We start from the raw sequence: 13,355 nt of genomic DNA, 5'->3' as shown, positions 1-13,355 counted from the left end.
CCCATGTGGGTATCACTGTTCCCTAGGCAGGGGATGCTGGACTATTTAAGAATGAAACAAGCCAGCTGAGTAAGCAAGCATCGAGGATATGCTTGTTTCTCTCGACTCTTGACTGTGAGTATTATGTGACGGACTGCCTTGGTCCCTAACTAACTGCCATGACTTCCCTCGATGATGAACTATAACCTGGAATCAGAATCCAAATGAAATCTTCCCTCCTCCAGGTTGATTTTATCAGATTTGTGTCATGGCAACAGAAAGGAAACAAGAATACCATTCCCTCTCAAGCTCGGGCACCTCTCTGTAGGCTCTTGAGAAAGTCATCCCATTCAATCAAGTCTCAGAAGAGAAAGGATTCGGTGCAGGCAGAGAAGCAAATATAGAAAGCTATGGGATTGTGGTTTGTAGGCTGGTTTTTTTTGCTTTATGTTTAAAAACTACCTATGAGTGAATACATGTGATAATTGTCTTTCTGTGTCTTTCTGTTACCTCACTCAAAATAATGTTTTTCTTGCTCCATCCATTTTCCTGCAAAATTATGAGGACACTAAGAGAGATGACTTACATAGTTCTAATCTACATGGGAAGTAGAAAAAGACAAGATCTCCTGAGTAAATTGGGAGCATATGGACTTTGGGGGAGGACTGAGGGGGGAGGGGGAAGGCAAGGAGGGGAGCAGAGAAAAATGTAGAGCTCAATAAAAATCAATTAAAATATCAAAAAAAAAGCTATGGGAAAGGCTTGTCCTGGAGCAGTGAGTTGCCTGGTTGTGGCACATAGACAGTATGTGCCCCAGGTTCCCTAAAGTCATTGAAAACAAATGACTATTCTTGAGGAGTCTAGACAAGCCGGCACTGCAGAAATAAGATGAGACCCAGATGTGTGGCTTATCAGATCCCCAGAGGAGCCCTGGGTGGTGACACTCGGCAGATAATTTCGCCCTTTCCAGCCAATCATGACCATGCAGAGTGTGTGCTGGAGTCCTCTGAATGCCCCACCCACAACCCACCTCCATCCCCCCTCACCCGCCCGCCCGTACCTCTGTCTGAGAGTAGGTAAGGTTGCAGAGGAAACAGGAGGGAAGGGGGAAGCAGCTCTCCAACCAGTTTTCCACATCTCCACGGCCAACTGGTAATTCTCCAAGGGGAGTTTTGCTTTTAGCCATAAACAGGGATCTCTGAGACCAGGAACTACCCTGAAAGATGGCTATTCACAGAAGTGGGTATCGTGGTTCAGGCAGAGACAGTTCTAGGTCTGCACAGAGACTGGCACTGCCAGCTGGGTGACCTCTGCAGGAGGAGGGGCTCCAGGATCCCCTGAGCATCATCAAGTCAGTCCCCTAGAGAAGACATTAGCATCTCTAGCTTGGATGATTGGCATACACTCCTCATCACTTCCCACCCAGCAGTCACAAGGGTTACTCCAAAGAAATCCAATCATTTCCCTCTCTCATCTAAAAAAAAGCCCAATGGCTCCCACCACCTCCAGGATGAAATCTTTTATTGGCAGCTGCCTGGTCCGGCCTGCACCCTTCTCTGTTCACTCTCAACACCACACCATGCTCCCAGGGGAAACTTCATCCAGCTGCCCAAACATGATATTCTCTGTCCCCTTGAGCCCTTCCTCCCCATCTCCTTATCTGACTCATCTCATTCCGCCCCTCGGCTCTCAGTCAGCTGACTCCTTATTCTCCATGCTGGGAGCCTGTATCTCTCATCTGCCACTGCTCTGGTGCCATTTGTATCAGCCTCCCTCACAAAGGCAGCAGCTCTGGTCTCCTTGTTCGCTACCCCAAACTCTGCCAGTTTAACTACAACTTCATGATGTAACTATTAAACGGAAGGAAGGAGGAAGTGAATCCTGTGTCTCCGTGCCTACACTAGGATCAGAGTGCCAAAGAAGTTCTTAGACGGTGTCCAGAGAACGTGCTGACACAACCGTTGAAGACAGCCCAGAGATGAGAAGTGAGCTACAGAATTTCCTACGCATGCAGGGATATGTGATGGCATTGGCTTGAGCCAGTCCCTACTTCTCTCCACCCATACCTCAGCCTTAATGGCATTTTTTCTAAGCCATTTAGTGACTGCTTCTTGGCCCCTGAAGCTCAGGCGGAGACAGGGATGATTCTCTGGGGCTCCCCAAATTGCAGAAGAGTAAGAGGATGTGTGGGTGTGTGCACACCCATCTGTCTGTATGTTTGTGTACACACACAAATGCACACACAGTGAGCCATGCTCATGACAATATGGAGACAGTCTCTCACATCCGCAAAAGAGAAGGAAAGATCTGTTATTTTCTTTACAGTTAGCTGCTCAGTGATGCCAGCGAATGGCCCACAGTCAAAGCATGGGAGTTAGGCAGGTGGCCTCACCCCAGCTCATGTCCCAAAGAGCTATTGTGCTGCCTCGTCCTGGCTTCAGGTCTGATAGTAAATTCTCTGCCCTTGCCTCTTCCATGGGTCACCTGAGCTGGGTCCTGAAAGGCTGACCCCAGGAGCTTTCTGTCATCTCTGAGTCTGCAGTGAGGGCTGCCACCAGCAGCATTAAGCAAAAGAGGCAAGGGTGGAGAGTCTCTGCTTCTCTCCCTACCCAAAGGCAGCCTGGCTAAGGCCTCCCATCAGCGGCGCCTGCCAGCACCTGTCTCGCAGTGTCAGTAGAGGTAGTTCGGTCAGCAACTCTCTTGCCCATTCGGCCTAAGGATGCCGCATGCCCCCTGCTCCCACTGACCCTTAGAGGTGTCTCTCAAGCCTACCTGCATCTTGTGAACAATGCTCCAGTCTTCCTCAGCACCCCTTCTCGGTGTACCATCTGCTTTTTGCTCCTAATCCAAATTGCAAAAAGAGGTCCTCCATTTCTAGCTTTGACCATGCTGGAAAGAGCAGTAGCAACTCCAGCGGCCTGGTCTCCCTGGTCTCCCTGGTCTCCCTGGTCTCCCTCTTTCCCTGGTCTCCCTGGTCTCCCTGGTCTCCCTGGTCTCCCTGGTCTCCCTCTTTCCCTGGAATGCCTTGTAGCTGGATAACCCTTCACTTTCATAGAAAGCAACTCCAGCGGCCTGGTCTCCCTCTTTCCCTGGTCTCCCTGGTCTCCCTGGTCTCCCTGGTCTCCCTCTTTCCCTGGAATGCCTTGTAGCTGGATAACTCTTCACTTTCATAGAAAGCAGGGAAGTGTGGGCGATAAAGAAAATGGCACTGAGAACTAGTGTCCTCCTGTCCAAAATGCTCACATCCATCTCTGCTGATCTAGCTCCATGCTGTTACCCTGGTCAAGAGCAACTCTCTGGCTATGGAAGCCTGCTCTAAGCTTGGGAAGCGGCTCCTTGCACTTAGAATCGGTGAGCCAGTTTCACGCTCCCCTGGGTCTCCCTTTGCAATGTCCTCCCGCATGTCCACCTTCAATATTCTAGATCTTTCAGCCCAGACAAGTCAGGTGGCCCTGTGTATCCACACACATGGAAAGCACATGCACGCACAGACTCATTCATACATGTGCACTTGAGTGTACACACACCCATTATGCCCATGTCATCACATACATATACTCACATACACTCATGTGTACACACGTGCACAGGCAAGCTTAACCCACATCTGTCAATCACAGCACAACTCCAACCCCTTAAGTAGCACAGCACTCTAGGGATACCTGTCCTCCATAAGAAAAGGACCTGTCCTTACATGTGCCTAGCCCAACAGAAACAGGAGAGAACAGATTTAGAATTTTATACCATCTTAAAATGGATCAGCAGAAAAGCCCCCCAGAGATCCCTGAGCCAAGTGTTCCTGCAAACATGGATCACTACTGTTTGTGAAACACAACACAACATGTCACCAAAGGGACCTGTCAAAATTGCATTATATGGACTGAATATACTGTATTTGCATAATTAGGAATACACACACACACACACACACACACACACATACCACCAACACCACCACTACCACCACCACCACAACAAAATGTAAAGAAAAAGGGGCCATGAATTTGAAACAACAACAACAAAAAAGCATGGAGGGGTGGTACATGGAAGAGGTTGGAGGGAGAAAGGGAAGAGGGAAATGATTTAATTATAATCAAAATTTATTTTTGAAAGACACTATATAAGTAATAAATAGATTAATAAATAACAGGTGACAAGTAGTGACAGGTGGATGAGAGACCTAAAGTTGATGCTTTATGATGGATGTTTGATAGATAACGGATGGATACCTAGATACATGGGGAGACCAGAGACAGATTTAATTAGCTCCACAGAACACATGTCGAAATAACACTAGACCAATCGATGAGTTTCTTTTTGCAATCCCACAAAGACATGAGCTCAAGGTCACATAGCTAGCCAAAAGCGAAATTAGAAATCGAAACCCAACTTCCTGATAGTGCTCTACTTTCTTTCCAACAGGCCCTGTTCCTTTTACTGTGTCCAACCCCAAATCCCAGGATTCTGTCGATTGAAGGGATTGATCTTATTTCCAAACTAAACCCTGGTGTTTGTGACTCTGTGCAGTACTGTGGCCTGGCTCCCATTGTAGGCACATCCTCTCCTGAGGATGGTGTTTGTGACTGCAGTCACATGGCCTGGCTCCCGCTACAGGTACACCCTTTCCTCAGGGTCTTTGCAAGACAGACTCTTGGGTCCACTTGGAGATTGCTAGGGCCCAAGGTAGGGTAAATGAGGCCTAGTTCTGGAGAGAATGGGGTTCTGGGGTACTGGATAAGGAAAACAACCTTTATAACAGATATCTTGAGTAGGGGACAGGAGCTGGCCTTGCCAACCCCAAGAATGGACTGTTGAAATCAAAGCCAAGGTCTTGGCTGGGCCTAGAAGTCCACAACCTGACAGCTCACCTGCTAGAACTAGAGTCAATAATCATGTCCTGACCTCAGCCAAGACTCAGAGCCCAGCCCTCACCCTCTCCAAACCTCTCCTTCTGCTGTGCCCATTCCTCCTCCGGCCACGCTGCCACTCTTCTATGGCCTTCTAACAAGCCGCATGGACCCATCTTGTCTTCTGCAACTCTGAAGCTCACTGACGGTGGTGAAGACCCTTCTGCTAGCTCCCACCGGAGCAAAGGCTGGCCACATAGTGCATGCCAGAAAGGAGAACCAGCATACAGCACCCAGCACGGTGCCTGATGCAGAGCAGGTACTGGCCGGTGTTGGGTGTTCTCAGCAGCCTTCCACATTCTATAACCAAACAGAATCTGTGGTATAGATAGGTGGTAACCGACAGGGAGTCAGGGCAAGGCAGGGGTGGAGTAAGCCTGGGATGATGCCTAACTTGTCAGCTCTCAGGATCTCTGCTTAGGCAGTGTGGGAGCTGAAGGGGCTCAGGCCACATCTGGGCTCTCAAACGCAGATTAAATTGAGTCATGGAAAAGGGAAAGTCTGAACCATGTTATTGCTACCTTACCTGAGTCCTTGAACAAAGCCTTGTGGGAGTTGATCATTCAACTGCCCAAACTAAAATGAGGGTCTTACCCTCCCTGAAACCCATTGCCCTCACAGCGAGGAATCTGGTCAGACCCAACAGTTTTATAGCCTAAGAATACTGCGTGAAATAGTGCCAACACTCTTGGCTCAGAGAAGAGCCAGGGGCTATGGACAGAAGATGTAGGGCCATTTCCAATCTTCACCCACACTCACCCCCACATACGCCTTCACAAACCGCGGCTTGAGCCCTTTAAAATGAACAGCAGGTCCAGCTGTGAATTCAGATGCCCAGGAGTCTAGCATGGGCTCCAGCCCCCTTGTCCTCATTTTCTAGACTGAACCCATTTCTAAGACTTCTCTGCTAATGTCTTGGATGGGAGATGCCACAATACCAGACCCTCCGCACACACCACTGCCTTCACTGTTCCCTCTAGGCTGCAGCTGTATCCTCTGTGGATACAGTAAGTGGGACAGATTCAAGCCGACAGTGAGCTGGATGTCTATCTGCCTCTATGCCTGGGTCACACAGCTCTGGTGCTGGAGGCCTGCCAAGCTAACCTATTGTCTGGCACTATTTCCCTTTAGGGCAATGGGTGCCCTAGAACAGAGAGATTGCAGTCTGGGTGAGGTAGAGTGGGAACAGGCCTCAGTAGCCAACCAGGGAGCCAGCCTTGGTACCACAGCACTGGGGGTGATTTGTTAAGCCCCTCAACGAGGGTTACGGGAGTCAACTGCCTGCCTTTGTCTTCCTCCCCCAGGCTCCCCAGTCCTGGGTCTCCTCCCAGGGCCACCTACTGCCCATCCTTGCACACACACCCTCACCGTAGGCATGATGCTGCCAGAGCATCCAGAGGGCACTTACCATCCACTGCTGGAGCACGCAGAGTTGGTCACACAAGCTACAGGTGGCCGTAGTGGCCGTACTTACAAAATTTTCTCTCACACCGAAAGCACATTCTGTCATTTGTATTTATCCCTCAAACCCTCTCTCTCCACACCAAGGTCTCTTCACGCAGCGACCACAGGAGGCCTTCCTCACAATCCTACATGGGGCCCAGAAGCTAGCTCCCTACCTCAGGGCAGCCTGAAGCCAGCGCTCCACCATCCACACCTGTGGGATCCCAAGCACGTTACTTCCACAGGCCTGTCTCCTCAGCTATGGGGTAAGGTGGGATTGCCATGTCCCTAAGGCTCTTGGCAAATTAAAGTACTATCATCTATAACCTTCTTTGTGAGGGTCTCGACCCCTCAGAAGCGAAGGGCAGATGTTGACACGAGAGACATACAACAAGGATGCATGTTCTGTAGAGAATCTAAGCCACCAACTAACATAGTAGTAGGTGCCTCTAGCAAGCTCAGCATTGCTGTTAGCCCATTTTACCGTACGATGTACTTTTTCAAGTGTATTCCAGACTTTCATATGCTCATATCACACTTTGGGATAGATAAATGCTTTGGGGCATATAGACAAATTCAGGTACGTGCATATTGCACACTCAGGATATCTTTCTACACTGTGTGTGCAATGCACTTACATTCAGAGGTGTGTCAACACCACAACTATGGAAACTCTGGGGTTAAGGGCACAGACTCTTCAACCAGATGAAATGGAATATGATGAACTCACATACCGTTTAACCCTGGGTAAGCCAGTTGCCCTGTGCACTCTGTTTCTTTACCTGTAAAATGGGACTAACAGCAGAACTTACCGCACAGCGCTCTTGGAAAGATTCAAGAAGGCAATGCTTAGAACAGTCACCTCGTGGCTGGCATGGGAGGAACACACGCTTTGCAGTTTGATATGGTGCAGGGGTGTTGAGACAATTTACAATGTGTAGCTTATAGGGAATCCCAGAGTTCAAAGACTTGAAGCTTCAATCACCAGACAGGAGAGCCACTTAATCCATGTTTATTTCACATTTGATCTGTAAACTTTATTTTTTTAAAAAAAAATCCACTGTCATAAGCAACAAGTGCTGACATTTAGTTTTCTAAATCAGAGCACAGGCCTTCCTATCCACCCAAAATAAGTAGAAACCCTGCTGTAAACACAAAATCTCTGCCTTCCTCCCTGACTCTGGCAATTCATTAGTGGCATGATCTCAGCCAGAAAAGCAGGGGGGAGGGAACACTTTCCTACCTAAGAGCTCTTGGGGTTGGCACTGTACAGTGTGGCAGGCCCATTTGTCTTCTCACTGTTTACCTTGTGCAAATTGTATCAGGTTTGTTTCTTCCGCATAATTTCCACTTCTGTGTGGCTAAAATCAGCAGCTAAAAGATTCCCTCTTAGATGGCTCTTTCTGGGGGAGGGGCGGCACACATACAATCTAGAAACACACATATTCTTCTTCAAGCCTTGGCCCCAGAGTAGTGGGGATCCACAGAGACCGTTTCAAAGTGAGTTACTGGGGCAAGTGGTGCCTCAGAAGATAATGGCTTCATACACAGGGCTGATGCAAGGCGGAAGGTTCATTTCCTTCTGTCTTGGTCCATCGCTCTAATATTTACATAGGAAAAGGCAATTATGCTGTCAGGCACGGGCGGGAGGAGGGGGAGGAACATGAACAGAAACCCTTTTCCTGTCGGGAAATCTCAAAGCAGGTCTGTGTCCAAGGGACTGTCACCAGTTACTGGTAAAAAGCACTGACAGCGACATAATACTAGAAAAGGGCTTGCTTCGCGAAGGAGTTTGGTCTGGACCAGGTTAGCCACTGGAGAGCATCTCCACGGCCATGATTTCAACATCACACCAATGCCAACACTGAAGACTTCAAAGTATGATATCAAAAATAATGTATATTTACAGTGGGGGTGGGGAGAGCAGGCAGGGCTGCCCTGAATGGGTTTTTAAAGGGGGGTTGGGGGAGTGGTAATTAGCCCGGGCTAGGAAACCTTGGTTAATTAACCCTTTGGCAGCCATGCCTTCTCTAGTACTGCGCTTGCTCTGAAGAGCTTGGGAGAGTCAGACTGGTGGAGAGGGTGGCAATGTCTTTAGGAAACAATACTGATCGGGGTAGCCCCTAGAAAATGGCTGTGGGTGGAGAGCAACCGAAGCAACCACCAAAAGGCGCATGTGTCCCTCTCAGCCAGACTTTACACATGTAGCAAAAGGTGCCCTCAAACACCACGGGGCTCCCTCCTAGTTAGATAACACACGGAGCAGGTAGGTCCTGGGTTTCAAAGTGCTGGGGCTGCATGCACAGACGCGCCCCCTCGAAGCCCGGGCCCTGCATCGAACAAGCGTCTGTAAGCAGGGCACATCCCACTCGCTCACACGATGCGCTTTCTGTCCCCGCGGCAGAGGATCTTCTTGAAGGCGCGGCGGAAGTCGTGGTTGAAGATGGTGTAGATGACCGGGTTCAGGGAGCTGTTGCAGTAGCCGAACCAGAAGAAGAAGTTGAAGAGCTGGTAGGGCACGGGGCAGCCGACCGCTATGAGTGTGTAAGTGAAAAAGAACGGGAACCAACACACCACGAACACGCCGATGACCACTGCCAGCACGAACGTGAAGCGCTTCTCGCGGTTCTGCCTCCCGCGCCAGCGCGACGCTTTGGCACCGCGCTCCTCTCCAGGCCCGGACCCAGCAGTCCCAGGCCCCGCGGCCCCAGGTCCGCGCCTAGGCAGACTGTCTCCCGGCTTCACCTGGCTCGCCCGGGTCTTGCCCTTGGCCCGGGGACCGCGCTCGGGTCTACGGAGTCCCGGGGGCCGCTCGGCATGCTCGGACGACGAACTCTCCTCTAGGTCCAGCGCATCCCCGTCGCGGGACCCAGCGGGCGCGGGCTCCCCCGGGGCACCGTTAAGCTGGGTTGGGAGAGGCTCGGCCTCGGCGCCCGCGGGGCCCGCTCCGCGTTCCGGGCCCAGGCCGTTGGGCCTGCGATCGGCGCCCCCAGGTGGCGCGGAACAAGCGTCCGGACCCCGGCGGCTGGGCGGCACGCGGGTGCGACGCTTGGCGATCTGATAGATACGCACATAGACCAGGATCATGATGAGGCAAGGCGCGAAGAAGGAACCGATGGACGACGAGATGACATACCACTTCTGGTCATTGATCTTGCAGCTTGGTTCGGCCGGCTGCTGGCCGCCTCCAGCGCCCTTCTTCTCTATGGAGATGAGGGGCGGGAAGGAGATGACGGCCGAGATGACCCACACGGTGACGATGATGGCCTTGATCCTGCGTGGTGTGCGCTTCAGGTTGTACTCGATGGCCTGTGTGATGGACCAGTAGCGGTCCAGGCTGATGGCGCACAGGTGCACTATGGACGACGTGCAAAAGAGCACGTCGAGAGCCAAGTAGATCTCGCACCACACCTTACCAAAGTACCAGTAGCCCATAACCTCGTTGGCCAAAGAAAAGGGAATGACCAGCGTGGCCACCAGGATGTCCGCTGAGGCCAGAGACACCAGGAAGAGGTTTTGGGGCGCTTTAAGTGCACGACTAGTGAACACTGCAATAATAACCAGCACATTGCCAAACACCGTGAACAGCATCAACAGGCCAGCCAGGCACACTAGAGTCAGTGTCACCTGCAGGGAGTAAGGGGTGGCCCGGGTGCCGCCCCCGGGCGCCTCAGTCCCGTTCCAGCTCGTGTTGCCAGAGTCCGGCTGCAGGGAGCCCATGGGCGCAAAGCTGCCCTCAGCCAGCGGCTGCTCCTGGCGGAACATGAACGCGGGTGCCGGTTCTCCTGGGCCTGCTGCCAGCTGCCTTCCGGCCCCGCGTCCGTGGGTCCTCCTCTTCCTCCGGCACGCGGACCGTCCCGCCGTGCCTCACATAGGGAACCAAGGCCCAAGCTGGGGGACTGCTAGTTGTCCATAAACTAATGCCCGCGAACTGGCACGGGCTGGTCCACCGCTCCGGGTGGGCGCCTTCTCTTTTCCAGCTCCCCAACACAGCCAAGTTTGTTTCTAAGAGGCAGGATAGAGTAGGGCCAGCTGGCAGTTAGAGATTTAATTCTTCAAGAAAAAAGAAAAGAAATCATCAGTGGCCTGATGACTTGGAAAGATGTCAGAAAATTATACAAATGTATTTAAATAGACATCTATACCTTGACTCTTGAGCTGAGAGAAAGCAGGAAGTCTTACCCCAAAAGGCAGCCAAGGGGTGTTGGTGAGGGTTCAGGGTCCTAGGTCGGTCTTCTTATACCCTCGAAGCGATTTCCGATTCTGTCGCTGCCCCCCAGGCGCGGTGGAGCGGGCTGGGCCGGACCTCAGGCGAGGGCGCAGACTCTGCTTCCTCTTGGAGAGCCACGGGACTTCCAAAGTTGTGCGCCCTGCTGGGGCTGGGACGCAGCTCACTGAGCTCGGGGGGGCGGCAGCGGCGGGATGAAGGGTGTGGGGGCCGCATGAAGGCACCCCCCTCCCGTCCTCAGGGCCAAGCTAGGTGAGCGATTGACTCTCCGGAAGCCGCGGCCAAGGCAAGGGTGGCTGCTAACCGCCAACTGGGTGGGCTCTGAGTGCAGCAGACCCGCAGGGGTCCGAAGACCTTTGGAGTTTTAGCAGGACTTGGGGCTGAAGGCGCTGGGGTGGCTGGGCGGCGTGCACCGGCCGCTGGGCGTCTGCACAGAAGCGCTGCTCCGCCGCTCTACTGTGCACTGGTTTTATAGTCCCAGGATGAAGCCGGCGTTGCCGAGCAGCCAGCGTCAGCCCCCACGTGGGAAGCCCTCCGCCCCTCGCGCCTTCCCTACTCAGGTCTAGAGCCCGCACCCGCGTCGGACCCCAGAGAGCGCTGCCTCGCAGGCTGTACTGGCCTTTTGGGAAGGCGGGTACCGTGAACAAGGGGCTTTAAGAGAGAGCCTAAGGAGTGGGGAGCGGCCCCTGCTGGGAGTTGGCCGTGCAGCTCCGGGCGGGCCAGCAGACAGTACACCGATCTAACTGGGTTCTAGCCGTAAAGGGTACCAGGGTGCTGGGACCCGAATTAGGAGACGGAGCCGCAGCGTCGTGTAGGGGTCGCTGGCGAAGCAGCCCCGCCCCAGCCAGGCAGGTGTTCCTGGTGGTGGCCGGGTTGAAAAAGATCCTGGAGAGATAAGCATGTGCAGGTTCCTATGGAACCGCTGAAGCGGAATGGACAACAGCCGCGTGTGAGCGGACCAGGCCTGACTTATTCATATTGGGGAAGAGAAAGCCACATATCCTTGCAGCCTTAGAGCTATCTGCGGGACGTTCGTGGGCTGGGGTCTGCACTGCGCCCCCTTGAAGGGCAGTGGGGAAGGGTCCTGGAGGCGTAGGCCCTGAGCCGTGACAGAACGAGAGCGCACTGACACCTGCTGGCCACCGAACGTCACGGCTGGGCAGCGACTTGAGGCTCCAGGCTCCAGTTTCTAGTCCTTTCCTGTATCTTCTGTCTTGGGGCAAATCTGGATCTAAGCTCAATACGAAAAATAGAAAAAACAAAAAGAACCAAGATTTTAAACTGCACTGTATCATGTTGCAGAAATCTTCGCGTTGTATGTGTCTACCTCCAACGAGAGTGAGGCTCGAACCTTCTACAGATGGCGAGGGAATCCTGCACCCTCCTCTCTGTTGGCTTTAAACTGCTGGGAACCCTGAAGCATTTGTTGAGGCACAGATATTTTATGAAGAGCTAGAAAAGAGGAGCGTCAGGACATCATCAGTAGATGTAAGCCTTAATCATGCTGTTTAAATCGGTACATTTTGTGTGCATGTCTTATAGCATCACACTGTAGTCCACAAATGTACACAATTATTTGTTAATCAAAAATGTTTTTTATGTTTATGGAAATAGAAATATTAACTTCCCTGGTCACTACATGTTGTGAATAAAACTGAATTAACATACAGCATCTCACACATTTGTACAATTAAAAGAAAAAATTTTAAGTTAAACTCTACCCCACTTACATGTACCTTTCCCTCACACCCCAACACACACACAACCTGAACAACATTTCAGTGGGGGCAGGGTGCTAGCCAAGGAAGAGAGGGAATTTGCATGCTCTCTCTGATTAGAATGCAGGAGCATGGGAGTTGATCGAGGTTTCCAAGCACGCTGGATGTCGGTAGCGCAGGATTCACTGTGCCATCTGCACTCCAGATGAGCAGCAGGCAGATCGTGAAGGCAGGAGAGCAGGAAATGTCAATAGGGTGGCCATACGACCTAAAGAAACATCTGTCATACTTCAGAGGTTACCAAATCAAATGCCATATGCTGTCATTCAAGCCTAGATTCCAAGCTGTGACATTACCAAGCAGGCTCAGGTCTGGCTGAGGACTGCGGGCTAAATGAATGACCTAGGCCATCAGTTCCAACTCCAGCTGATGGTTTCATCCCTGACCAATAACATGGCATTTGACGATGCTAAGTATTTCTCAGATGTCTCTTGAGTTCAGCACCTTTACTCCCCAATACTTCCCCCAGTAGAGAGCCTCTGCTCCTGTCTTCTTGCTGAGACTTTCCCAGACTCTCAAGAAAACCAAGAAGGCTAACTTAACTGTCCCGGGACTCTCTGTTGAGACTCTTGTTCCCTGTCGTCTCCTACATCTCTGCTCCGAGCCTCTTGGCAAGACATTGCAAATGTGTTCATTTGGAAATGTGACTGAAAGTGGGCAGCAGGAAGTATCCAAATTATGTGAAGATTTTTATAAAGCCAATTAAAGCTACAAAAAAGAATGCGCTCAGGTTGAGAATCGCAGCCTGGATCTCAGATGTGCAGACTCTAGAGTGGTGGTGCAGACCCCGCGGGAGCTGAAGCAGATCACACAGCAGGGCTGGTGCTTGAGGGAGATCCCTCCGTGGACATACCCATGAAGGTCAATAACTATTAGTAAAAATAAATACCAAAAACCACAGGCCAGGCACAATGCTAAGCAGCTTATAAGATATATATACTATTTTGTTCAATCATTTGCTTATATAAATGGGGAAAACAAAGGTCCGAAAAGCTAAGTACATTGTCAGCCTTTTACTGG

The 13,355-nt window shown here is 51.5% G+C and overlaps 1 protein-coding gene across 2 annotated transcripts; it reads right to left on the bottom strand.

Annotated features, from left to right (window-relative positions):
• Positions 1 to 7,331: 7,331 nt before the first annotated feature.
• Adra2a (adrenoceptor alpha 2A) lies at positions 7,332 to 12,174 on the bottom strand. Of its 2 annotated transcripts, none has more exons than XM_026781649.1 (2): positions 10,475 to 12,174; positions 7,332 to 10,382 (listed from the first exon to the last, which is right to left on the bottom strand). In XM_026781649.1, the coding sequence occupies exon 2, from the start codon at positions 10,092 to 10,094 to the stop codon at positions 8,703 to 8,705; it is 1,392 nt and encodes a 463-aa protein (XP_026637450.1). In that variant the 5' UTR covers positions 10,095 to 10,382; positions 10,475 to 12,174; the 3' UTR covers positions 7,332 to 8,702. The 2 variants fall into 2 exon arrangements, with proteins under 2 accessions (XP_026637450.1, XP_013203567.1); XM_013348113.2 differs by having other exon boundaries at positions 10,512 to 12,174.
• Between the last annotated feature and the right edge of the window lie 1,181 nt (positions 12,175 to 13,355).

The sequence above is a fragment of the Microtus ochrogaster genome, chromosome 8 (genome assembly GCF_000317375.1).
Source record: "Microtus ochrogaster isolate Prairie Vole_2 chromosome 8, MicOch1.0, whole genome shotgun sequence".
NCBI classification, from domain to species: Eukaryota; Metazoa; Chordata; class Mammalia; order Rodentia; family Cricetidae; genus Microtus; species Microtus ochrogaster.
This window is presented reverse-complemented; position numbering and strand designations above follow the sequence as displayed.